Here is a 24454-nt window from a genome sequence, read left to right as displayed (position 1 = left end):
GGTAGTAGTTCTGAAAATGTGATTTAAAAAGTACGTAAAAAAATCAAGGCTGTAAAGTCTGTACAGGAGTCACAAGAGTGCACCCATCTGGAAAAACCTAGCGATTTAATTTCCTGGAAAAATGCAGCCAGCGTGCCAACCGCGGGGCAGAGGCCCGTGACGTGGACGGCAGGTGCGACCCAGTTCAAGCCGCCTGCAGGGCCGCATGTAAATCAGACGGTTGGGAACATGAGCTATTCCAGCGGGGCCGGGAGGAGGCCGGGCTGGGGGGCTGCGAACCTGGGCCTTTGCGATTGCACGTGACCGGCCTTGGCCCCCGTGTTCCTGGCGCAGGACTAGAAGGGCCCTCGGCTCCAGTGCCGCTCGGACAGCGCAGGACAAACTGTCACGGAGGGGCCTGGTTCTTTTCAAACCACCACTGTCATTTACGGCACTCGTTCCCCAATACGGTGGTGACTATTAGAAACACGGATATGTAAATGCAAGGCATTCCCGTTTTTAAAAAGTATTATACCGAGTATATATGTATGTATATATATAGGTATGTATTCATATAAAATTTTTGCGTTTAATTTCAGAGAGGAAGGGAGAGGAAGAGAGATGGAAACATTCATGATGAGAGAGAATCATGAATCAGCTGCCTCCTGCACGCCCCACACTGAGGATCGAGGCCAAAACCAGGGCCGGTGCCCTGACCGGAATAGAACCCTGACCTCCTGGTTCAGAGGTCGATGCTCAACGGCTGAGCCCCGCGGGCCGGGGAGGGGGAGCCTTTGGAAGAGCCGCTGGCCCTGCCCAGCCTGGGGGCCGCCTGCGGAGGTGAGCCAGGTGCCACCCACCTTCCTGATGAGTTTCACCTCCTGCCCCGGAAGTGGTTCTGCAGGAAGTCAGCCTGAGGGTCTGCGGGCAGCGCCAGGGCTGCGGGTCCCCAGGGGCCGGGTCAGGCTCCTCTCCAAGCCCCCGCGGCTCCCAGGCGTCCCGTCCCGAGTGCCACCCTCTCACCTGGGGCGGCTGCGGCGCATCCTGGCAGAGGAGCGGCCCACGCTGGTTTTGCATCTTTAAGGGACGCGGGCGCCCTTGGCCTCCCCTCGACTCGGAAGAAACAGCCCGCGTCCCCAGAGCCACATCCTGGCGGTGGGAACAGAAGCCCAGAGAGAGGTGGGAGTGGAGGCCACAGAGGCGGGGTGACCAGGCGGCTGACGGGGCCTCCACCTCGGGGAATAATTCCGGCGAATTTGGGAGCTCATGGGTGCTGGGCAATAAGGAGTTAAGGTCAGAAAACCGGGGTTGGCTGGTCTCGGAGGCCAGGATGGCTGAGGTGGGTCTGAAGGTGGCGACTAGATAAACGGTTGGAGGGAGGTCAGAGGCGAAGGAAAACGAGGAACGGTTTTGCAGAAGAGACTGCGCGATAGAGCCCGAAGAACAGCTACCGCTCGGCCGGCCAGCGCGGCTCAGGGGTTGAGCATCCACCTATGAACCAGGAGGTCACGGTTCGATTCCCGGTCAGAGCTCGATCCCCAGTAGGGGGTGTGCTGGAGGCAGCCGATCAGTGATTCTCTCTCATCATTGATGTTTCTGTCTCTCTCTCCCTCTCCCTTCCTCTCTGAAATCAATAAACATATATATTTTTAAATTATATTAGCCCTCGCCAGTTTGGCTCAGTGGATAGAACGTCAGCCCACAGACTGAAGGGTCCCGGGTTTGATTCTGGTTAAGGGCACATGCCAGGGTTGGGGCTTGATCCCCAGTGGGGGGCATGCAGGAGGCAGCCGATCGATGATTCTCTCTCATCACTGATGTTTCTCTCTCCCTCTCCCCTCCTCTCTGAAATCAATAAACATATAAACATTTAAAATTATATTAAATACTGACGATGTGGAAGTCAGGAGAAGCGGGAGGACTCTCCGTAGGAACTCTTTCTCAGGAGCTCGGGAAGAGGCAGGCCGGCTGCTCTGTGGTGCCCGCGCTCAGCGTTCTGCCGCGTGGGAATGCATTCCCATCAGCACCCGCTGATGCTTCAGAAGCTCCACGTGGTGCCTGCTATTCTCAGCTGTGCCCATGAACTAAATTTAGAACGAGGCTGACATTGCCTCTCACTCGCTGACAGTCTGACAGAGGGTTCACTCACTCAGAGCCACGCTGGACACAGGTCTCCGCGCCATCCCCGCAGCTGATCACCGCCAGCGTGGGGCATGTCAGCTTCGACCACCACCGATGACGGTAAGTCTTTTAAAAAAGGTTTTCTATCCTCCTTCACATATAAATAGAGGCTGGGTGCACAAAATTTGTGTGGGGGATGGGGAGAGGGGAGGGGTCCCTCAGCCCAGCCTGTGCCCTCTCGCAGTCCAGGAGCCCTTGGGGGATGTCCGACTGATGGCTGGGGTCTCTGGGGCAGGGAGCGGGCCTAAGCCGGCAGTTGGACATCCTTAGCACTGCTGCCACCTCAGCTGCCAGCCCTGAGCCTGGCTTCTGGCTGAGCGGCCCTCCCCCTGTGGGAGGCAGCTCCACCAGGAGGCAGCTCCTGCTTTGAGCGTTTGCCCCCTGGTGGTCAGTGCACGTCATAGTGAGCGGTTGAGCGGCCTTAGCATATCATTAGCATATTACACTTGGGTTGAACAGAAGACTGGACGACCGGACACTTAGCATATTAGGCTTTTACTATGTAGGATTGCTGCTGCGGACGGTGCCTTTACTGTGCCTGTTTTGGCCAGAATGTACAACTGAACTTGGAATGGCATCGAAATGACTCTGGGGGTTCCTGGTCACTCGCGTGATTGTCCTTCTCTGGAGGGTTCAGGAGCGTTTGGTTTGAGGTTGCATTTCTTTCTTTTTGGCTTTGGGAAGCTGAGTTTCCCGGTCACGGCACTGCCATCCTCGCCTCTGGGCCAGGCACCACGTGGTGGAGGAGACCGCAGTCCGAGGGAACGTGGTCGCGCTGTTACTGGAAAACGGAAGGTGCCCCACGTTGGTGGCAGATGAGCACATACAAGTCTAGTAAAACACACATTTACATGCATGTAGACGCTTGGGGTTCAATAAATACTTTATTGTCTGATAAGCAAATAATTCAGACTTGCTCACCTCTGAGACGAACTGCAGGCTGACTTGTGATACAGCCGGGGGGTGGGATTCTAAGCGTTTGTGTCCCAAGGTTTCTAAATGGCACAGGATCCCGCCAGCTCTCCTGTGTGGGTTCTGCAGGCGTTGCTTAGAAACAGGGACCCTCTCCTGAGGGTTTTCTGCATATTGGCAATTAGTTATCAATTATTTGTCTGTCTTGGTCTCTCTTACCACACATACTGCTTCCTTTCTTTCTTTCTTTCTTTCTTTCTTTCTTTCTTTCTTTCTTTCTTTCTTTCATACTTCTCCTTTAAAGAAATCAATAATGTAGAGGCAATTAATAATGAAAAGCAGCCCTAGCTGGTTTGGCTCACTGGATAGAGCTTCAGCCTGTGGACCGAAGGGTCCCGGGTTCGATTCCAGTCAAGGGCACACGCCTGGGTTGTGGACTCCATCCCTGGTAGGGGGTGTGAAGGAGGCAGCCTTTCAATGATTCTCTCTCATCATTGATGTTTCTATCTCTCCTTCTCCCTCTCCCTTCCTCTCTGAAATCAATAAAAATATATTTAAATATCTATAATAATAATATGCTAATTAGACCAGACATCCTTCTGGACGTCCTTCTGGACAAAGCCAGGGCTGCGAGGGAAGCCCAGGTCCCAGGTGCCAGAGGGAAGACAGTGCCAGCAGCTGGGGGAAGGAAGGCCTACTCTTGCATGAATTTCGTGCATCGGGCTTTTAGTGTGTGTGTGTGTGTGTGTGTGTGTGTGTGTGTAAGCTATTTGATCATGATGTACTCAATGAGCATTCTGAAATGCATTTTTTTCCTCCTCTGGTACAATTAGGTCCTTTCTGAGATGCACCTGTGACCCTGCTATTTAAACCTAACGAAGCTGGGGGCTCTGTGACGATGTGGAGGAACCATGTCAGGAAGCGGGGTTTGCGCCGGGGCGGTCAACGCCGTGAAGGAAGTGTGGGAGAAGAGGATCCAGATACTCACTGAGGACCTGAAGCGCGAGAAGGAGTTCCAACAGAAGTAGGCTACCACATCTCTGTTCTTTGCGTGAGCGGAAATGCATGGCATCCTTAGAGAAAGAGCGTTTGCAGGCCTTCGTATGGAACTTGATAGAGATGTTTATTTATTGAAAACTCAGCACGTGCCCAAAGCAGACACCCGACTCAACTAAGAGTGGCCATGTGATGGGGGCTTGGAAAACACCAGGGTCTACCTGTGAAAACCGGAGTTCTCCTAGGTCCCCAGAGGACTCTGCTCAACATTCATCCAAGTTTGATGAGTCCCATTTATCTACTTGTCAGTGAATGTTTGCTCAACATCATAGCCCCTAGGGCAGTGGTCGGCAAACTCATTAGTCAACAGAGCCAAATATCAACAGTACAACGGTTGAAATTTCTTTCGAGAGCCACATTTTTTAAACTTAACCCTTTGCACTCGCTTGCTTTTTTCTCGATTCCTTTATTCTAATGCTAACCATGTCGAGTCACACTCGACATCCGAGTGCAAAAGGTTAAACTTCTTCTAACGCCACTTCTTCAAAATAGACTCGCCCAGGCCGTGGTATTTTGTGGAAGAGCCACACTCAAGGGGCCAAAGAGCCGCATGTGGCTCATGAGCTGCGGTTTGCCGACCACTGCCCTAGGGTCTAAAGCAACATCTGGCCTGGCCAGCATGGCTCAGTGGTTGAACGTCGACCTATGATCCAGGAGGTCACGGTTCGATTCCCGGTCAGGGCATAGGCTTAGGTTGAGGGCTGGATCCCCAGGCTGGGACGTCCAGGAGGCAGCCGATCAATGATTCTCTCTCATCATTGATGTTTCTATCTCTCTCCCTCTCCTTTCCTCTCTGAAATCAATAAAAATATATTTTAAAAAATAAAAATAAAACAACACCTGGCAGAAGGCTCTGTAGACTCTCACCTATTTCAGTCGCAGTGAGTTCCGGCCAGGGCCCCAGGAATGCCCTGACTGCTAGATTTGGCTGTGTTTAAGTGGTTGGGCTCTCATCTGCCTTCTTGTATCTGCCTGCTTCCCCCGCCGAATGTCTCCAGGGCTCTGCTATTCTTGAGAGAAGAGACTCTTTCCTCACTGATTCCCCATAGCTCCACTCCTCAGTTCTCTTTCTAAGCCTTCACGGTCTTGTGTTAGTTCGCAAACGACAGAAAACGCAACAGAAAATGGCGTGAGCGGGAGAACGTCCCGAGGCCAGGCACTTGCAAAACGCCAACTGCCTTGCAGAGCCGGCTGCTCTTTTTTTTAATATTTCTTTTTTAAAAATATATATATTTTATTGATTCTTTACAGAGAGGAAGAGAGAGGGATAGAGAGTTAGAAACATCGATGAGAGAGAAACATTAATCAGCTGCCTCCTGCACACCCCCTACTAGGGATGTGCCCGCAACCAAGGTACGTGCCCTTGACCGGAATCGAACCTGGGACCTTTCAGTCCACAGGCTGATGCTCTATCCACTGAGCCAAACCGGTCAGGGCAGAGCCAGATGCTCTTGTCACCTTCCACTGCGCGCTCCGGTGAGCTCCCCGAAATGTCGCAGGGTGACTCCACTCCCAGGCCCCACAGCCGGGCACCAGAGAGGAGGGAAGGGAAGAATGGAAACTATTTCTATTTCTTCAGTGGCCAGAATTGGCTCACGTGTACACCCCTCCTCCACTTACCTTCTCGGGGATGAGATTGTATGATTGACTCAGACACATTAAGACTTACACCTGGGCGACTTGGGGGACGTGTAGACGGTTGACAATAACAGGTGTTCTCCCAGCAAAGAAGAGGAGGAAAGGGTTATTGATAAGCAGCTAGAGGTGTCTGATAACTGTCCCTAAAAGCAGAAGATCTGCATGGGGAGGGGCCGTTCTCCCAGCCAACGCCAGGAGAGATAATGATGCTGCTGACAGGTATGCTGTTAACTGTGTATTTGCACCACCTCATGCAATCCTCTCCACATGCTGAAACTGCCTCCTCTGGGGAGGAAAGCCAGCATCTTAGTGCCTTAAACAGGAATGTCAACTCTTCCCGGTGGAGGGACCCTGGGCTGGAAGAGCAGCCACTGAGTCACACCCTCCGGCGCCTACCTTGTTGCTCAACTGTGCGTGGCTTTCATTCCTGCAGTCACCCCATGGCCCCAAATAGAAACACCAACTGCAGCCACGGGATTGGCCTCCGGCCAGCGGGCAAATGCACTCCCTGCTCCTGCCCGCATCCCATTGGCCACGGCTTCCCATGACGCGGACCTGGCTGCCAGGGGGGACGGCCCAATGACATCGTGTGCCCAGTTAAACGGAGAGGCTCTGTTACTGAGGGAGAAGAGGGGTAACGGATACTGGGGACGATGAGCAGTCGCTGTCACCCATGGGTCCTATTATTTTCTCCATTTTCAAGATGGGAAGCCCGAGGGACAGGTCTCAGTCGCTGGTCAGAGATCACGTTGCTAACACATGTGGAGCCGGTATTCACACTCACGCAGTCCGACGCCCTGTGCTTTCCCTCGACCCCAGGCCTCCCCTTCCCCTGGGTTGGCTTTGTCTAGAAAGAGCTACTCTGGTGAAACCCCTTATGTTTAGAGCGCACAGTTCTGATCAAGGTGACTTTACCTTGCTCTTAATAAACCCTACTCGTTGTTAAAACAGTGGCCAGGCATCATGGCGTGGTTCCAAATCCTTGAATTTCACCTATGACCTAGGTCTCGTCAAGAATCATTTCATTTCAGCAGCTCTGAGTTCTCTCTGTACAAGAGTAAGGAGTGTGCGTTACTAGTATTTTCCCCTACTGTGTCTTCTTTTTCGGGTTCATGACTAGATTGTGATGGGGAGGGAGGACTACCTGTTAGTAAAATGTAAATTCCGAAAGCTGTTACACACCCCTCCTCCATCACTAAGGTTAGGTCTAGAAGCTCCTCTGGGCCCTTACTTAGGTCAGCCCCTCCCGACATTCATTCATTCATGCACCAAACTGACCTTCACCTGCCCTGAGCACCAGGGGGCGCTAAGGATAAACCGCCTCCAGATTCTGCCCTGGGGTTACAGACAACACTTGTGCTAACAGCTATAATCACTATATGCCATATTAGAGCTTTCTGACCATCTTTAGGGGAAAAGAAAATCAGATACCATTTGATAAATTTAGGGGAAATACCTATCTTTTTTTCGCACCTAGACCAAAATTAGTCTTTAGTTCTAGCTAGAATCTTTACTTGGAATTTGCAAAATGTAATCTTCCCTTAATTTTAATCTTAAAACAATTCCATGGTCAATCGGGAGCTCAGCTGTGCAGTCTAGAAGGCCACACACACCGACATTCCCTTGTTAGCCGATTAGTTAAATCTTGGTCCAGTAGCAGATGAAAATATGCAGACTCCATGGAAATATTTTACAGACACGAACAGCAAGCGTTACACTCTCAGAGCTATCTGGGTTTCTGTGCGTTAAAATAAAATCCTGGCTGAAGATCAGTTAATAGGCAAAACTGTTAGGAATATATCTTACCTCCCAGAGGTCAAGAGACTTTGGCAAAGAAATATTCAAATGATTTAAACTTCCATTCTCTGATGACTGCCTAAGTGTTTTGGATAAGATGGCTGCACAACTCTATGCATATACCCAAACCATGAGTTGTACTGTAAGAGGATCTGTTTTATGTCATGTAAGCTGCATCTCAATAAAGCTGCTATCACAAACTCATGGAGAGTTATGACACTTCCCAAAGACATGACAACAGGGCATTTGTGATCGTAGGTAACACCCTCACAAAATAAGTTCCTGTTTGATCTGCACACACGGTCGGCCAGTTGTTTTTGATGGGCTTTTCTTCATAGTAAAGGGAATGCGATGGCTAACATCAGGCGTGGCGTCGGCTCTGATCAGTTTAATAGGAAGGTGAGCGTGGCCTCTGTCCTGGCCCATGAGCTCAGGGACTTCCTGTCTCCCAGGCTCGTGCGGATCTGGGAGGAGCGGGTCACCTTGACGAGGCTGAAGGAAAAGGTCACCAGGGAAAACGGCCGAGTTATTTTGAAGATAGAGCAGGAGGAGTGGAAGGTAAGCGCGGCAGGTAACGTTCGATTGTGTGTCCGCATTCTGCTTTCTGCAAGAGAATGATCCTGAGACTGTGTCATTAAGGCTGGAATTCGGTAAGAAATTCTAATTTTAATAACATACCCAAAGGAATGAACAACTGAAAAGAAATATAATGTCACCGTTTTGTGTGTGTGTGCGTGTGTGTGTGCAAAAACTCAGTTTGCTTCTACTCTGCATAAACTTAAATCACTTTAATATTTCTCCTTCTAATCCTTTTCATAAGTAATCTCTCATTTTTTAAAAATAAAGGATGACCATCTGCCTAATGAAAATCACATAGCTTTTCTGAAGCAGGTAACTCAGTTAAGACTTCACAAAATGGAAATGGATATTATTTCTTTTATCAGGTCCCCCAACTCTCACACACACACACAGGCACACACGTGCGTGCGCATACACAGCCCCCCTCCCCCCCAAAAGTGAGTCACATAAGGCACTCGGAAAGATCACCCCCTTTCCAAGGTCCTCTTACAAATGCAGCAATCCCTCCACGACCCCGCTTCAGTGCGGCGGGACGCGGAGCGATGGAAGTAACATCCCGTCTCTCCTTTCTCTCGGGGCAGACCCTTCCTTCTTCGCTCCTGAAACTGAATCAGCTGCAGGAGTGGCAACTGCACAGAACTGGTTTGCTGAAAATCCCCGAGTTCATCGGAAGATTCCAGAACCTCCTTGTGTTAGATTTATCTCGAAACACGATTTCAGAGATACCCCGCGGGATAGGTAAGGACTGCTCTGACCCCGTGCTGTCTCATCCACCGGCCGGTGCTTCTCATTAACATTCCTGTTTCAGGCCCCGGCCGGGTAGCTCAGTTGCTTAGACCCGTGGTCAGCAAACTGCGGCTCGCGAGCCACATGCGGCTCTTTGGCCCCTTGAGTGTGGCTCTTCCACAAAATACCACGGCCTGGGCGAGTCTATTTTGAAGAAGTGGCGTTAGAAGAAGTTTAAGTTTAAAAAATTTGGCTCTCAAAAGAAATTTCAATCGTTGTGCTGTTGATATTTGGCTCCGTTGACTCATGAGTTTGCCGACCACTGTGTTAGAGCATCATCCCGATACGCCAAGGTTGCGGGTTTGATCCCTGAATGAGTGCATAGATAAGTGGGCCGACAAATCGATGTTTCTCTCCCTCTAAAATAAAAAATCGTACATTAAAAACACACACACACACACACACACACGGTTTTTGTTTGATACACGGAATAAAGATCTCATCGTCCCATCGCCCTGAGTCCTGAGAACATTGTAAACATTCTGATCCACATCGACGTTCTGGGGGGTCCACGCTCCTGGGTTTACTGAGGTGATTCAGGAGGAGGGATCCATGCAGAAGTGTCTCTTCAGAAATGTAACTGTATAGATTCTAAACCCAATGTTCCTGGTTCAGTGATTCCTCCTCGAAGGAGACAGTGAGAAGGCAAGAAAGGAAATTAGAAAGATCACTCAGCCCTGGCTGGTTTGGCTCAGTGGATAGAGTGCCGGCCTGTGGACTAAAGGGTCCTGGGTTTGACTCTGGTCAAGGACACAAGCCTGGGTTGCAGGTTCGATCCCCACTAGGAGGCGTGCAGGAGGCAGCCAATCGATTCTCTCTCATCAATGATGCTTCTATCTCTCTCCCTCTCCCTTCCTCTCTGAAATCAATAAAAAAATACATTTTTTTTTTTAAAAAAGGAAGATCACTTTAAGGAGAAAGGAAATCCCAAAAATGAAAATTGGACAACTGTGAATGTATCAATATAAAACTGGCAAGTTCTTTTTTTTTCAAAGTATATTTTTGTTTATTTCAGAGAAGAAGGGAGAGGGAGTGAGAGAAACATCAATGATGAGAGAGAATCATGGATCAGCTGCCTCCTGCATGCCCCCCACTGGGGATCGAGCCTGCAACCTGGGCATGTGCCCTGCCCGGGAATTGAACCCTGACCTCCTGGTTCATAGGTCGACACCCTGAGCCATGCCGGCTGGGCCTGGCTAGTTCTTAATGTGTCATACTTCCTAACGAAACATTATTGTCTACCCACCTGGTCTCCCTGTGCGTTGTTTTTGTAGGACTGCTCACGAGACTCCAGGAGCTGATTCTGAGTTACAACAAGATCACGACTGTCCCCAAGGAGCTGAGCAACTGCGCCAGCTTGGAGAAGCTGGAGCTGGCTGTCAACAGAGACATCTGCGAGCTTCCTCACGAGGTCAGGGGGGCAATGCAGTTCCCATCTGCCAGCGGCTCGCTTCTCTCAGCGGGAGGATCCTTAAAAGCAACACTAGTAAAGCAAGGCTGCCCATTTTATTCCAGGAAATATATAGTGAAAGCTGTTTCCTGTTATTTTAAGTAAAAGGCATTGTTTAAGTAAGGGAAATCTCTGCTTAGCATAAAAGATCCTTCTGTTACTGTCGCAGTACTGACATCCTTCATTGGCCAGACTCTGATGACTTGAAGGCCAGAGTGAGTCTTACTTATTCCTATTCCTGGAGGCGCAGGCACAGCTTAGGATGTAGTTGATAATAAATGCTTATCGAATGGATTAATCATCATGAAGCACAATATGTTGATAGAAAAAAACCCTTTGGTAACTAGTTGGTTGTTATAGAGTGCATAGGTTTTTTTAAAAAATATTTTTTTATTGATTTCAGAGAGGAAGGGAGAGGAAGGGAGAGATAGAAACATCCATGATGAGAGAGAATCATGGATTGGCTGCCTCCTGCACGCCCCCACTGGGGATTGAGCCCACAACTCTGACCTCCTGGTTCATAGGTTGATGCTCAACCACTGAGCCACACCCGCTGGGTCACACAAACATATTTATGCTGATGTAAAAACAATTTCTTTATACTCTGTTCTGAGCCATTTAAAAATTGTAAAAGTCTGACGACAGATTTTGAAAAAGTGTTTTATTCATGGCTTAAACTCTAAAGCTGGAGAGACACCAATTACTAGATGGAACATTTCTTATCCTAGATGACTTCACGCCCATTGGGAGCATTAAAAGTTGTTTGCTTGCTCAGCCGGCGTGGCTCAGTGGTTGAGCGTCAACCCATGAACCAGAAGGTCATTGTTATATTCCCGCTCAGGGCACAGGCCCGGATTGTGGGCTCGATCCCCAGTGTGGGGCGTGCAGGAGGCAGCCGATCAATGATTCTCGCTCATCATTGATGTTTCTATTCCTCTCTCCTCTCTGAAATCTATAAAATATATATATATATATATATATATATATATATATATATATATATATATATATGGAATGACTAAACAGTAAATTCTGTGCCTGAGATACCATATCTAAAGCATCAGCACAAAGAAGAGGGTTCCATTAGAAATTATTTTGAATTTGAGCTTTTCCATACCAATGTCCACTCGTGGACGAGAGGAAAGCACGCTTACTGTGAGAAAGGACAGAAGTCTCTCCCGGCAGGTCTGCAGTCCTGGGACTGGGCTCCTTCGGGGGAGACTTTTCCTGGAATAGACGAGCTTTCCGTGGGAGCGTTTCACCTGCTGGGGGTCACTTAGTGTTACTTTGGTTTCCACGGGAGGAGATCGAGCCCACGCCTCGGGGAGCTTTCCTTGCAGTAACAGACCCCCTCGCCGTGTGCGTGCCCAGCTCGTTCCCTCATTTGGGGCGCCCTTGCTTGCCTCTTCAGCTCGGCCGCCTGACGAAGCTCACCCACCTGGACCTGAGCATGAACAGCTTCACCGCCATCCCTCCCGCCGTGCTGAGCATGCCCGCCCTCGAGTGGCTGGACCTGGGAGGCAACCAACTCCAGCAGCTCCCTGACGCCATAGAGAGGTAAAGCCAACAGCTTCTTGCACACACTGATTTCAGGGAGGAAGGAGCGGGAGAGAGAGAGAAACATCAGTGAGGAGAGAGAGTCACGGATCGGCTGCCTCCTGCACACCCCCTACTGGGGATCGAGCCTGCAACCGGGGAACGTGCCCTGACCGGGAATTGAACAGTGACCTCCTGGTTCATAGGTCCACGCTCAACCACTGAGCCACACCGACCAGGCAAGCAAACAACTTTTAATGCTACCAACAGGCGTGATGAAGTAATCTAGGATAAGAAATAACAAATAGAATGAAGGAGACCCCAAGTATAAGCCCAATAGATATATCTTGTTCTAACTGTGCTACCATTTAATAGAAGAGTTTCATTTACTCCAAAAAAAAAAAAAAAAGAGGAGGATGAGGAGGAGGAGGGGAAAGTAAAAGAGCAAAACTGGCTATCTGGCTTCCACAATGTGACAAGAACATGCCGCAATGGTGACAGTATTGCGAAGTGCATGCCACACACGTCTGTGCACTTTACGAATGGACGAGGAGGCGGGATCGCTCAAGGTCATAGGATGTGTGCCATCGGGGATTTGAACCCAGGCCGCCTGGCCCCCAGTCTGTGGTGTTAGCCACATGCACACTTCCTGTGCCCTCTGAGCAGATTAGTAATGTCTGATTTTCTGTTTGGGGTTCGGTCCCCTTTACAGCAGTGCCTCTTTAAGAAATGCTGAGAACAGTGAGGCAGTCTAGAGCACACTGATCTCATTTCCACTTCTGCACCGTGTGCACGGCCCTGCAGAGATGAACTCCCCAGTGCCGTTCCCCTGTAAGCAGTGAGGTGAGGCTAGTTCCCTCGATAGGCGTACCGGCTGGTGAGATGCTAAAGAAGGTGACATCTCTGTGATTGTTACGTTCCTAAGAACCAGGGTGTCCACATCGTGTGTGATGGACTCATCGCAGAACCCTCCTTTCATTCCTCAGAATGCAAAGCCTGCACACGCTCTGGCTGCAGCGGAATGAAATCGCCTGCTTGCCCGAGTCCATCAGCAGCTTGAAAAACCTGGGCACGCTGGTTCTCTCCAACAACAAACTGCAGGACATCCCGGCGTGCATGGGCGAGATGCCCGGCCTGAGGTAAGGCGCTCTCCACACCAAACGGACACGTTCCTTTCTGGCTGCAGAACAAAGCCAGAGGAATCACTACAGATCTGAGTTCTTCGGATGAATACACGCATTTCAAAGACGTGTCCAACTTTGAAACTCTAATTTATAAATATGATTCATATAATACTGAGTCCATAAAACGAAAGCAGTGCTGGGATTTATCAGCATCAAGGAATGCCCTATATTTTTTAATGTTTTTATTGACTTTTAAAGAGAGAGGAAGGAAGAGGGAGAGATAATAACATTGATGAGAAACATCATCAATCGGCTGCCTCCTGCACGCCCCATTCTGGGGATCAAGCCCACAACCCACGCCTGTGCCCTGACCCAGAATCGAACCGAGATCTCTTGGTTTCTGGATCAACACTCAACCACTGAGCACAACGGCCAGGCAAGTAATGCCCTCTGTTTTTGATGTTTTCATGAAAATCATCTAAGTTCGTTACTATTAACCCTTTGCACTCGCTTGCTTTTTTTCTCGATTCCTTTATTCTAATGCTAACCGTGTCGAGTCACACTCGACATCCGAGTGCAAAAGGTTAAAACTCCTTTGGTATCTTCCTCCCAAAACTTAACTTCTAGGCAGTGAACATGAGACATGAGAATTCATGACAAATCCCACATCTGTAACAAAACCATTCATTCATTCATTCACCTGTGCAGCAACTACTAAGGCCTGTACCAGATGGTGAAGTTACGATGATAAAGACACACACAAGCCTATAAAGTACGCATACTTTAAGTTTATTGCGTTCATTGTACAGACGGTCCCTGGACCTTATGATGGTGCAAAGGTGATGTGTAATAAATTACATGAGCTCTGCGGCACTTCATTATAAAGCAGGCTCTCTGTTAGGTGGCCTGGCCCAGTGCAGGCCGATGGGAGTGTTCTGACATGTGTCAGGGAGGCCGGCTGAAGCCATCCTATCCAGGAGCTTCGGCGAATTACATGCATTTTCTGCTTGCTTTCACGTTACAGTGGGCCTTTCGGGACATAACCCCGTTGTCGGGTCGAGGAGCATCTGTGTGTTCGAGATGCATTAGACACGCCCTTGGAAGTTCTACTGCTCCACTGCCTGCTTTTATTTATTTAAAAATGTTCTTATTGATCTTAGAGAGGAAGGGAGAGGGAAAGAGAGAGGGAAAGACTGATGAGAGAAACTCCCATCAGCTGCCTCCTGCATGCCCCCACCTGGGGATGAGCCCTGACCAATCAAACCAGTGAGCTTTCGTGCACTGAAGGACGCCAAACCGCGTCACACCCGCCAGGACTAACAGCTACTTTTACAAGCTCTGGAAATCAGTTGTCTCAGCTAGTATTTTCTTCTTCTAGGAAAGAAACTTAAAGATTCTTGGGATATATCACATCCCACCAAGACGTTCAGTTATTGGAACCAGCCAGAAAGAGTCGTTTAGAACATTATCATGCTGCGTCTTCAGGGAAGGCAGTGCACACTCCACAGCACCTCTAAACACTGTTTGTGGCACTCTGCTAGGTTTGTCAACTTCAGAGACAACCCGCTGAGACTGGACGTGACCCTTCCCCCCCCTGAGAGCGCCGAGGAGGAGGAGGAGCAGCAGGAATTATTCGGCCTCCAGTTCATGCGCACCTACATCCAGGAGTCCCGGAGACAAGCAGGTGTGGGGCTGGTGCCGGACACGGGTTCGGTGTTCCTTCTGGTGGAGGAGGCTTATGTACACGAACTGCTTTGTGGACTTCTTCTACCTTTTTAAAACATGTTTTTATTGATTTTAGAGGGAGAGGAAGGAAGCGGGACAAATGGAAGCATCGATGGGAGCGAAACACATCCATCAGCTGAAGCTGCAGGCTCTGCAGGTGAGGAACAGCTAGGTGCATGTCCCACATATCAGTCAGGATGCGAAGGGAAATGAACAGGGTTGGGGAAAGCTGTGATTGACCTACGGCTGGCATACTGAAGGGCAATCTTTACTTCCCATAAAGTACTAGGTACCCGTGTCAGAAACACACATGGGCCACAAGACTGTGTCAGTGTGATTCTGTGTGTGTGTGTGTGTGTAAATGTTTTATGAAACTTAAGTGATTATGCCTCCTATAGCATAATCACTTATTTCTGGGCATGAGCTGTTGAATGGTACAAAACGGATGGTATAATGTAAATGAGCATCGTCTGACCCAGTATATCAGGTTAATTATTGAATGATGTACTATCTTCATTTATATTTCCTTGAATGGGGGAGGGAGGAATGAGTAACTAACTTAAAATATAATCAAACTATTTTACCTTACTAATATTTTGCATACGACTTATAGCAAGAGAAAAAGGTTATAACTTAAACAGTCAATACAACCAAGTCTGCTTATTATTTATTAAAATGATAATAAGCTTCATGAACTAGCACTATTTAGAACAGTTAGTATTCATTGAGTACTAATTCTGTGCTCCGACTGTTCCAAGCATTTTACACTCATAATCTCATCTTATGTTCACAACAACCTTTCGAGGTAGGCTTTATTTTTGTCGTCACCCCCATTTTAAGAGGAAATTGAGCCCTGACTGGTTTGGCTCAGTGTATAGAGCGTCAGCCTGTGGACTGAAGGGTCCCAGGTTCGATTCCGGTCAAGGGCATGTACCTGGTTGTGGGCACATCCCCAGTAGGGGGTGTGCAGGAGGCAGCTGATCAATGTTTTTCTCTCATCGATGTTTCTAACTCTCTATCCCTCTCCCTTCCTCTCTGTAAAAAATCAATAAAATATATTTTTTTTAAAAAGAGGAAATTGAGGCACAAAGAGATTAAGTAGCTTGCCCAAGGTCACACAGCTGAGAGGTGGTAGGCTTGGGATCTGAACCCACCCAGTTTCACAAAACATGAGATTAAAATAAAATAGAAAAGTCAGGAATTAAAAATAGGCTGTTTAGTTTACAATTCATGCAACCATAGACCTATAAAAAGTTACCAAGAGTATCATTAATCCAAAACTAGTAATTCTGAATCTTTGTCTTGGCAAACATACCATGATTAACACATTTGTTTACAAAGAAAGGCAGAATCACTCAAGGATGAGATGTGAAAAATCAGTCCACCATGTGACTGGCTTAATGTTGCTGTGCATAGAAACGATGAGTTAAGTGAGGCTGTGTGCGGTGTTTGGTTCGCTCCCTAATTTTCACTGCACCCCAAATTCTTTTCCTAAACCAGAGAGAACACACTTACACTTGCATTTACACATGTAAAAGTAGCCTGTTAAAAGATGTGAGATAATTAATCTCAGAACTTATTTGCAAATTTCGACTTAATTTGTCAAGTGGGCTTCTCAGTGTCTTTTTGGAAGTTCTATCTGCATAATACCCAACAGAAGGAAATACTTTTTTTCTTCCCCTGGAAAACATCGCTTTGGCTTTGGAGTTTGCTAGGACAAATCCTGATAACATACAAACACAGGTCTGGCCCTGGACATCTGAAGGTGAACTTACTGATTGATTGTAAACAGCTCTGAATTTGTTTGCAAAGGAAAAAAGCCTGACGATTCTTTCCAGATCGGCGTGGAAAGAAAAACCCACACAGAAGCCAAATGCTCAGGCTGGCCCTGTTAGAAACCGACAACGGATTATTACGTCTTGAACTTGAGAAATGAAAAGGGCTAAATAAAACCAGAGGAAAATGCATTTCCAAAATGCATGTAAGTAGAAAGTGACTGCTAGTCCCATGGCAACCTGTTGTGTGTGTTTCAGATGCAGCAGCCGACTGTGCGACCCCTTCCCCCACCTCTACAGACCCCGCCTCTAGAGACCCCGCCTCTACAGACCCCGCCTCTACAGACCCCGAAGGCTGACAGGACCCAGGCAACTGCTGAAGTGACTTTGGTGAATCCTCTCGAGTCTGGACTCTTCTCAAGTGAAAAACAAAGCTAGTACCAGGTGCAGTGAGGCACAACGTTTTATGAAGTTCGTGTTACCTGCTATAAATGATATTTCCATGAGTATAAAAACACAGTGTGGAGGCCTTGTTTTTTGGTGGAAGACAGATGGCGTGCAGCTTCTTCTCCGTTAAGCAGTCGTGTCTGCGGATGGAGCCCGCGCCGGCAAGGCGGTGAGCAGCACGTTCTCCAGGGACACCCCCGGGTCTGTGTAGCGCTGCAGCGCGGCCCGGAAGCCCCTCCGCTGCAGGTACTGCAGGCGGCCCTGGTCAATCAGCAGCTTGCACAGGCGCCCCAGCCTCTCCTTCTCCTCCACGGGGAGGGACCTGCAGCAGAGCACACACAGAGCGACGCCCATGGCTCTCCGTTTACCAAGAGCTCTCTGATCGCTCCTGTTTGCCAGGGAGCCGCCGGGGAGCCGCCAGCCCCTGGGCGATGTGTCCCGTGCTTCCCAGGCACGCCTCACTTACGGCCACAATGAAAACGCGCGTCTTTTAGCTCACGGCCGAGCACGTTTTCATGAATGAACTTTGGTGCATTCGTCTGAACACAGAGAGGATCAACAGTCCCGCCCCAGAGCTGTCCAGGTCCTCGTCACTTACCCGGGCAACGTCCCGGCGCGGTCCTCAGGGCCTCTGTGTCCCCCGCCATCATGCTCCTCGCCGTCCTCGCTCTCGTCACCTCTCGTCCTGGGGACACCGGAGGCCTCCACAGCCGCTGTCCGCATCCCACACGTCGCCCAGCTGCTCATGCGCTGGAAATAGTGGAACTCCCGGGCGCCCAGGCCCTGCGCCCTGAAATAGTCTTTGCCCACATAGTGCCTCCAGTCGCACCTGTGGTGACAGCACAGCGCGACCACAATGCCAGCCACAGGGGTCCACGCCTCCGCCACGTTTCTTTCTCCGCCGGCCTCGGCCGCAGCGTCCACGTCTCTGTCGGCTTTCTCGTTCTTGATGCGTTTGGCTGAAGGCTCTTCACTCCCTTCCTCACGACTGGCGCCATACGTTTCAACCAGACAGCGTAATGCAAGATCTGCAAACACAGCCCCGGCCCCCCGGCAGCGTCTTTCCCATGAGTCCTTTCACTCGAGGGAGCGCTATGGCTTTTCAAACCCCAAACCCAAAGCAGCCAACCTGCTTCGCTGCCCACCAGCGATCAGTCTCTTCTGAATGGTCAGCTCTGTTCGGATTTGCTTTTCTCATTATCGTCTCACTTTCTTGAATGATTTATTCTGCATAGAGTCTACTTCCCAGTAAAACTGTCCGAAGCTTAAGGTCTAGTTTGCAAAATCGTTCAGTCCAAATACTGGGACTGACCTCAGGTCTCCGGCCCTGGCTGAGGAAAGGCCTTGCACGGAGCAAATTCATCTCCCTACACTGACAAGCCACGGGGCTTTCCATCTCAGGAAAAGCCACAGACAGAAACGGAGAGGCAGGTGTCCGGGCAGGCTGGCGGGGGTGCCAGTGCTGAAAGGAGAGATGAGGGAAGACGCAGAGGGAGCACCAGGAAGGAAGAGAGCCCCCGGGAGACGCACACCATTCAGTGTCTGATCTCACATGACCTCACCCGGGCCACGAGCAGCTGAGCAGGAGGCCCTCTGTCTGCTCGCCCACGGGGCCAGTGCTACCGTGCAGACCACCGAGCTGTGACCACGTGACAGGAACACGAAAGACCCCTGAAATAGCGGGGCCAGGCACTAGGACCTCGAGAGATGTAGACGCGATGGGTGTGCTTGCTTACCTGTGGCCGCTCCACACAGGTGCTTTCCGATTCCTACCACAGGCAGCCTCTCCCTGCTCAGCACGGGAATCCTGTCTGCAACAGAAGGAGAGGGGAACTAAGTAGAGTCTTTGAATTGTAGGGCTGAGAGAGACTCCAACAAACATTCGCACTTGGTGGTTTAGGAATGAGGCTCAAAGACGCAGCGGCTGGAGCAGGAGCCCGGGGGCTGTGGGCGAGCAGCGTGGCAGCTGCCTGCCCAGGCCTCGCCCTCGCGCCTGCAGGGTGGCATGCATGGCTGGACTTCCAAGCAACCAGCGTTGGAAACGTCTATGGTGTACGGCAGACAACAGAAAGTTACGCAACTCACTCAGACACAGGTGTTGGATGTCAATCTGAAGTCTTTGAAACACTGAATTTTTCTTTCTGTGTTTGCCATCTACCTGCACAAACAGAACATTATTATAACCATGGCTTTTTTATGTTTAAGAAAAGCTTTATGAAAACAAACCAGTTCTATTTCTTTTCAAAATTCAGAGCAAAATCCCCTCGGAGAGACATGCCTCTGTTTACGAGGAAGTGCAAGCACAGCCGCGTGCAGGGCGCACCGTGGTCGCTCACCTTGAACCTCGTGGGCACCTTCTCTACGAGGATGAAGTGGACTTCTTCGGCATCTTTTAAGGCAATATCAACCCAGTGAGATAATTTCCCCTTTCCTGCTCCAAACTCAACAAAGCATCTTCTTGGACCAAGTAACTTTAATTTCTCAATGTTACCTAAAATAGAAGCCTGCAAACCTCTCGAGATTATTTTATAAACGAGAGCAAACACATCCGGCTCAAGTGGGAAAAACAGCGGAAGGTAATGCTACAGAAGGCGGCATGGTCACAGGGAAGATGTCCGCGTGGCTTGAAATTGTTTTCTCTTGCTTTGTTTGTAAATATTTAACACGCGGTACTCAGACCCATAGTCAGGCCAAACATCTTAGTAGACGTTTACACATGGTTTCTGGAGTGGAAGGGTTCTGTCCCGGAGAGGCACGCTGAGGGAAAGCTCATTAGTAGCTACGTTTAGAAGGAACAGAATGTTAGCTGCTGACAGACCAGAGCCGTGTTCAGGATCAGCGTGGCCTACACATACCTGCTGCTTCAGGTGTTTGGTTGCAGAATCCCCATTGTTAGGGTCATTAAGGGCATCATGCAATGCTGGGTGGGACATAATTTGATCTTTAAGTGTAGAGTTCAAACCTGTGCCAAATGTAAGCACAAGAGCTTAAGCAACCAAACCCGAAACCACAGGGCCCTGGACAACGGTGGGAACATCCTTAAGCCACTGGTGCCGTTCACATACCACCTAACTGTTCTTAAAACGCTTGAACTTGAGGCAGACTTACCCTCACTTGCTTTTTTCAACTTCTTAATTAAAATTTCCAACTGCTCTTCAGGGAGAGAAGAAATTGGAACCTACATACAAAAAAAGGAGGAGTGAGCTGATCACTAAGAATATCGATTCTATAGGAAAATGCATTCTAAATTTTAAAAAATTAACTTATTCCAAACAAAAACTGGAATGCAGCTTATTCAATGTGGAGACAGCTTATAAATACTGTTTAAAAGTAAAAAGTCAAGTACTTACTAACTGTTCAGGTATTTCTGTTTCGTCTTTTAGGCCTGCATTAATATCTTGAATAAAGAAGTCCTTAACCAAAACAAAACCATAAAAATGCTGTTATTAATGTGAAGAGCTCACAGAAACTGAACTGAAAAACTGATCCTTCCCTTGTCTGTGCCTCCTTTCGACCCATTCATTCATCACACAGTTACTGAGCACCTACTGTGGTCCGTCATCACACAGTTACTGAGCCCTACTGTGGTCCGTCATCACACAGTTACTGAGCCCTACTGTGGTCCGTCATCACACAGTTACTGAGCACCTCCTGTGGCCCTTCATTACACAGTTACTGAGCCCTACTGTGGCCCTTCATTAGCTTTGGGCACGGAGGATTCACCACAGGAGAGAACAGAACAAAGACCTGTGTTCACGGATCTTCCGTCCTGGTTTGTGGTTCTGTGAACATCTGTGGTCTAGAGAAATTCATCAGTAATTTTCTAGGAGAGTTTTAACCTCGCTACAGCGCAGACTGAGGGCTGTGTCAGTTCTGCTTACAGCGTTAAAGCAAAAACAAAGCATCAGCTATACCCGTGGCTGCTGATCAGACAGGAAGCATGACCAACACCAGAGATAAGATACCGATGTTACAACAGTTTAGGTCTGATTTCTTCCACCTAAAATACTAATGAAAATAGATAATCATTCTCTGGGAAGCCTTTCCTGGTCTCTTGGACTTAATTTTAATTTTTACATAAGTGTGTGTTCTTATCACATGTGCACTCCTTCCGTTGACCTTATTACAATGCCCGTTCTTTACAGCTTACTTACCAGTTTCAAATAAGCCCCTTGGGATCAATTTAATTGGACTAACCCTAGGAGGCGCTAAGGGAATATTTTTGAATAAACACGTTGTGAAGTTATTCTCCGAACTACACTCTGGTTGCATAAAATTCTATGATCTGAACGCGGACTCAGTCGGTACAGTGCTGGCCTTCGCACCTGCAAACGCAGTGACTGCATTCAAGCCTTGGCGGCGAGAGCTAAATGTTCACATCTGTAATCTACTGCGCCTCTACCAACAGCACACGGCACACGCTCACCATTCAGTTTTACTGATCAACTACTTACAGGTTTTGGCTTCTCTCTTGAGTTACATTTTTTCAAATGCTTTGCTAATTGATCTTCGTAGACTGTGCTACATTTGAAGAGAAAATTATTTAAAATAAGACTTGTGACAATTACTGTTTCCGGCACAGAAAAAACCCTTATCTGACCCCGTACTTACTGTTTCGGATCTAAAGGACACAGGATTCTTTTTCGAGCATTTTCTTCCTAGTAAAGAAAAAGGATATATTTATTTGAATAAAGTATCAAATGCATTGCTTACAGGTACTAGCTCTGACTTCTGTGTAATCCCGAAACAAGGCAAAGACTCCTAAGTGGCCATTAATAAAACATGGGCACGGTTAGGTCACAGGGTTCAACAATCACAGTGTCCAGTGTAGCTGGCTTACATACACATGAGCAAATACTGCTTTGGACAACGAGGCTCTGCAGCTTCAAACAGGCTATAAAGAAGGCCTGCATATGAAACTGAATCTGTGATAGCACTGACGAAAACACGCACTATCAGTTTAGGCACCACTGAGAGAGAAAAAATACTGCCAATTTAAGTTGTGATGTCATTGATTTCAGGATGCATTCTGATTTCAGAGATGTTCAAAGAAAGGGTCTTAGAAACGATGAAATAGGGCATTTTAACCACTTGTTAGGTGGCCAAATTCTACAGGCGAGCAGGGTCACACCCTATTTGTTTCTAAGGCACGGATGGAACCATATGCACCGGGAAAATTCAAAGGAAATTAGTGCTGGCAGCGTGACCCAACATTCCCGCGGATCTGAGGGGACAGGGCAGTCCTCGGAGGCCTGGTTCTCAGCGCCGGCTCCTAACTCTGTGACCTCAGGTGGACTTCCTGCCTCCACCCAAACAGGACAATTAACTTTGCCTCCAAAGGTGGAGGAAGATGAAGTGAGCTAATCGTTTTTAAAAACCTGCTGCGCACAGTGCTGGCTCTCCGGGAACACGGACCGATCGATCGGCCAGTCAGGACTGATGCCGAGTCTACTATCACCTGCTGTCACCTTCCAGCTGTGCGGTTAAGGGCACGTCCGAGGTCTCAGTGAGAACAGAACCATACATCTCAGTCTTCTATCAGGGTATGTGTGCTGGTCCCCTCAGAGCCGGCCCACACACCTGTGGGTGTGCTTCCAAGAGTTCTCACCCTAAGTCACAGGCCGGCCACACCCCCAAACCAGAATTAGCTTGTCTCAGTGTGCTTCCCTCTGGGCAACTACCAGTCCATTCACAATCTGAAGCAGAGCGAAGGCCACGGCAGACAGTGGCAGATGAAGGGTTGAGCTGTCGTGGATGGAGACTAGAAGGGTGAACCTGGGACTAACAAAAACAACACACCCAGTCCTGGGCACCCCAGAGGCACGAGACAGACACCTGCCTGTTCTCTTTAACCCAAAACCTATCGACAGGGTCTTTTCCCACCGGCACCCCCTCCTCTTGTCCCCATTCTTATTTTCCTATCGTCTGTACCCCAAATACACGGTCCCATTATAGGTGGAACTGTACTAGTGAACACAATTGTTGCCTGTTTTCATTTTTATTTATTTTAAAATATATTTTTATTGATTTGAGAGAGGAAGGGAGAGGGAGAGAGAGATAGAAACATCAATGATGAGAGAACCACCAATCAGCCGCCCCGGCAACCCAGGCACATGCCCTTGACCGGAATCAAACCCGCGACCCTTCAGTCCCCAGGCGGACGCCCTATCCACTGAGCCAAGCCGGCTAGGGCTGTTTTCATGTTTAAAGGGAGAGTGGATTCTTACATGTTTTAAAATCTTCCCTCCCCATGAGGAAGTACAGACGGCGGGGGTGGGTGGGTGGGAAGTGATTAACCAAAGAACTTGTATGCATATATGCATAACCCATGGGTAGGAGGGGTCAATGGGGGGGTGGGGGGGAGGGAACATCTGTAAAACTTTCAACAATAAAGATTAAAAAAAAAAAAAAAAGATGAGTAGTCACAGAACAGTCCCGGGGATGTAAAGCGCCGCACAGGGAATAGAGTCCTAACAGTGTCATAGCTACTGAGTGGCCAGCTGGGTGCTGGAGTTATGGGGGGCTGGGGGGGGTCACCCCTTAAGTTATATGAACGTCTAATCACTGTTGTATACCTGAAACTAATAGAATATTGAGTGTCAACTGCAACTGAAAAAAATAAAACTCTGCCCCTCAAGGAGCTGGGGTGGTGGGTGGGGGGTTCCCATCCTTGGGGTGAGCCCGGGTGTCCGCGCGGACTGTTAACTTCAGGAACTGGAAATTGGGGGGCGGGGGGAGGGTCACTTCGTCAACACTCCGCTGTACACCTCAAACCAACACAAAATGATACGGAACGTCAACTGTCACCGAAAAATAAAGTCAAACTTGCTTTCGAGTCACAATTCTGTAAGAAGTTCCCACCGCCCCGACGAGAGGAGGCGACCGACGGCTCACGGAACCGCGAGCACACAAACGGGATCGGGGGTCCCCGCGCAACGGGACCGGGATCCCCCCGGGGGGCGGGGGGCGGCGAAGCGGCGGACGCGCGAGTTTGGAGTGAAAGTGAGATCGGGGGTCCCCCTCCCCGTCGCCGGTCCCTGCCGGCTCCCCCCCGCCCCCCGGGGGCCCAGCACCGCGCGGATGAACCGAAAAGGCTGGAAAACCCGGGGGACTGAAGCCGAAATCGGTGCGAGAGGGGAGGGGCGGGGCCGGGACACTGGGTTCCGACTTTCGGGCAGGGAGCTACCAGACCTCCGCGGCGCCAGCGTGTTCGCCGCAGAACCTCCTCCCGGCGGCCGCCACCATCCTGCAGAACCGCTTCTTCTTCGCCACGTAGTAACCGCAGCGACCCTCGGCTGGGAAGCCAGGCGCGTGCGGAGTCGGCGCAGAGGCCGCCATAGTTCCAGGCGAGCGGCGAGCGAAGGGAGGGAAAGTTGTCAGCTCCCCGCGGGAACCTTGCCCTTACCAAAGATGGCCGCCTCGGGCCCGCCGCGCTGGTGGACGCCGGGACTACCGCTCTGCCAAGCCCC

At 49.4% G+C, this 24454-nt stretch overlaps 2 protein-coding genes across 3 annotated transcripts; one reads left to right on the top strand and one right to left on the bottom strand.

Annotated features, from left to right (window-relative positions):
* Window positions 1–2037: 2037 nt before the first annotated feature.
* Window positions 2038–14845, top strand: LRRC39 (leucine rich repeat containing 39). The gene is made up of 8 exons (XM_079761576.1): window positions 2038–2220; window positions 3906–4096; window positions 8016–8121; window positions 8724–8880; window positions 10203–10339; window positions 11790–11935; window positions 12901–13053; window positions 14580–14845. The coding sequence occupies exons 2-8, from the start codon at window positions 3984–3986 to the stop codon at window positions 14815–14817; spliced, it is 1050 nt and encodes a 349-aa protein (XP_079617702.1). The 5' UTR covers window positions 2038–2220; window positions 3906–3983; the 3' UTR covers window positions 14818–14845.
* Window positions 14846–15512: 667 nt separating this feature from the next.
* TRMT13 (tRNA methyltransferase 13 homolog) lies at window positions 15513–24427 on the bottom strand. Of its 2 annotated transcripts, none has more exons than XM_079761575.1 (11): window positions 24177–24427; window positions 21597–21643; window positions 21440–21506; window positions 20336–20398; window positions 20094–20163; window positions 19841–19905; window positions 19322–19489; window positions 19071–19143; window positions 18722–18796; window positions 17584–18013; window positions 15513–17307 (listed from the first exon to the last, which is right to left on the bottom strand). In XM_079761575.1, exons 1-11 carry the CDS (start codon window positions 24321–24323, stop codon window positions 17112–17114), a joined length of 1401 nt encoding a protein of 466 aa, XP_079617701.1. In that variant the 5' UTR covers window positions 24324–24427; the 3' UTR covers window positions 15513–17111. The 2 variants fall into 2 exon arrangements, with proteins under 2 accessions (XP_079617701.1, XP_079617700.1); XM_079761574.1 differs by having other exon boundaries at window positions 16869–17307; window positions 19841–19947; window positions 24177–24425.
* Between the last annotated feature and the right edge of the window lie 27 nt (window positions 24428–24454).

Source organism: Cnephaeus nilssonii (assembly GCF_951640355.1).
Source record: "Cnephaeus nilssonii genome assembly, chromosome: 21".
Taxonomy (NCBI): domain Eukaryota; kingdom Metazoa; phylum Chordata; class Mammalia; order Chiroptera; family Vespertilionidae; genus Cnephaeus; species Cnephaeus nilssonii.
Note: the sequence above shows the minus strand (reverse complement) of the source record. Positions and strands in the feature narration are given on the sequence as shown.

Coding starts and splice junctions, on each gene's coding strand:
- LRRC39 (XM_079761576.1), top strand. CDS start 3,984: ATGTCAGGAAGCGGGGTTTGCGCCGGGGCGGTCAACGCCGTGAAGGAA. Junction 8,122..8,723: donor TAGAGCAGGAGGAGTGGAAG/GTAAGCGCGGCA, acceptor CTCTCGGGGCAG/ACCCTTCCTTCTTCGCTCCT. Junction 11,936..12,900: donor CTCCCTGACGCCATAGAGAG/GTAAAGCCAACA, acceptor TTCATTCCTCAG/AATGCAAAGCCTGCACACGC.
- TRMT13 (XM_079761574.1), bottom strand. CDS start 24,323: ATGGCGGCCTCTGCGCCGACTCCGCACGCGCCTGGCTTCCCAGCCGAG. Junction 21,644..24,176: donor AACACGCTGGCGCCGCGGAG/GTCTGGTAGCTC, acceptor TTTCTTTACTAG/GAAGAAAATGCTCGAAAAAG. Junction 18,797..19,070: donor CATCCAACACCTGTGTCTGA/GTGAGTTGCGTA, acceptor CTTCTGTTGCAG/ACAGGATTCCCGTGCTGAGC.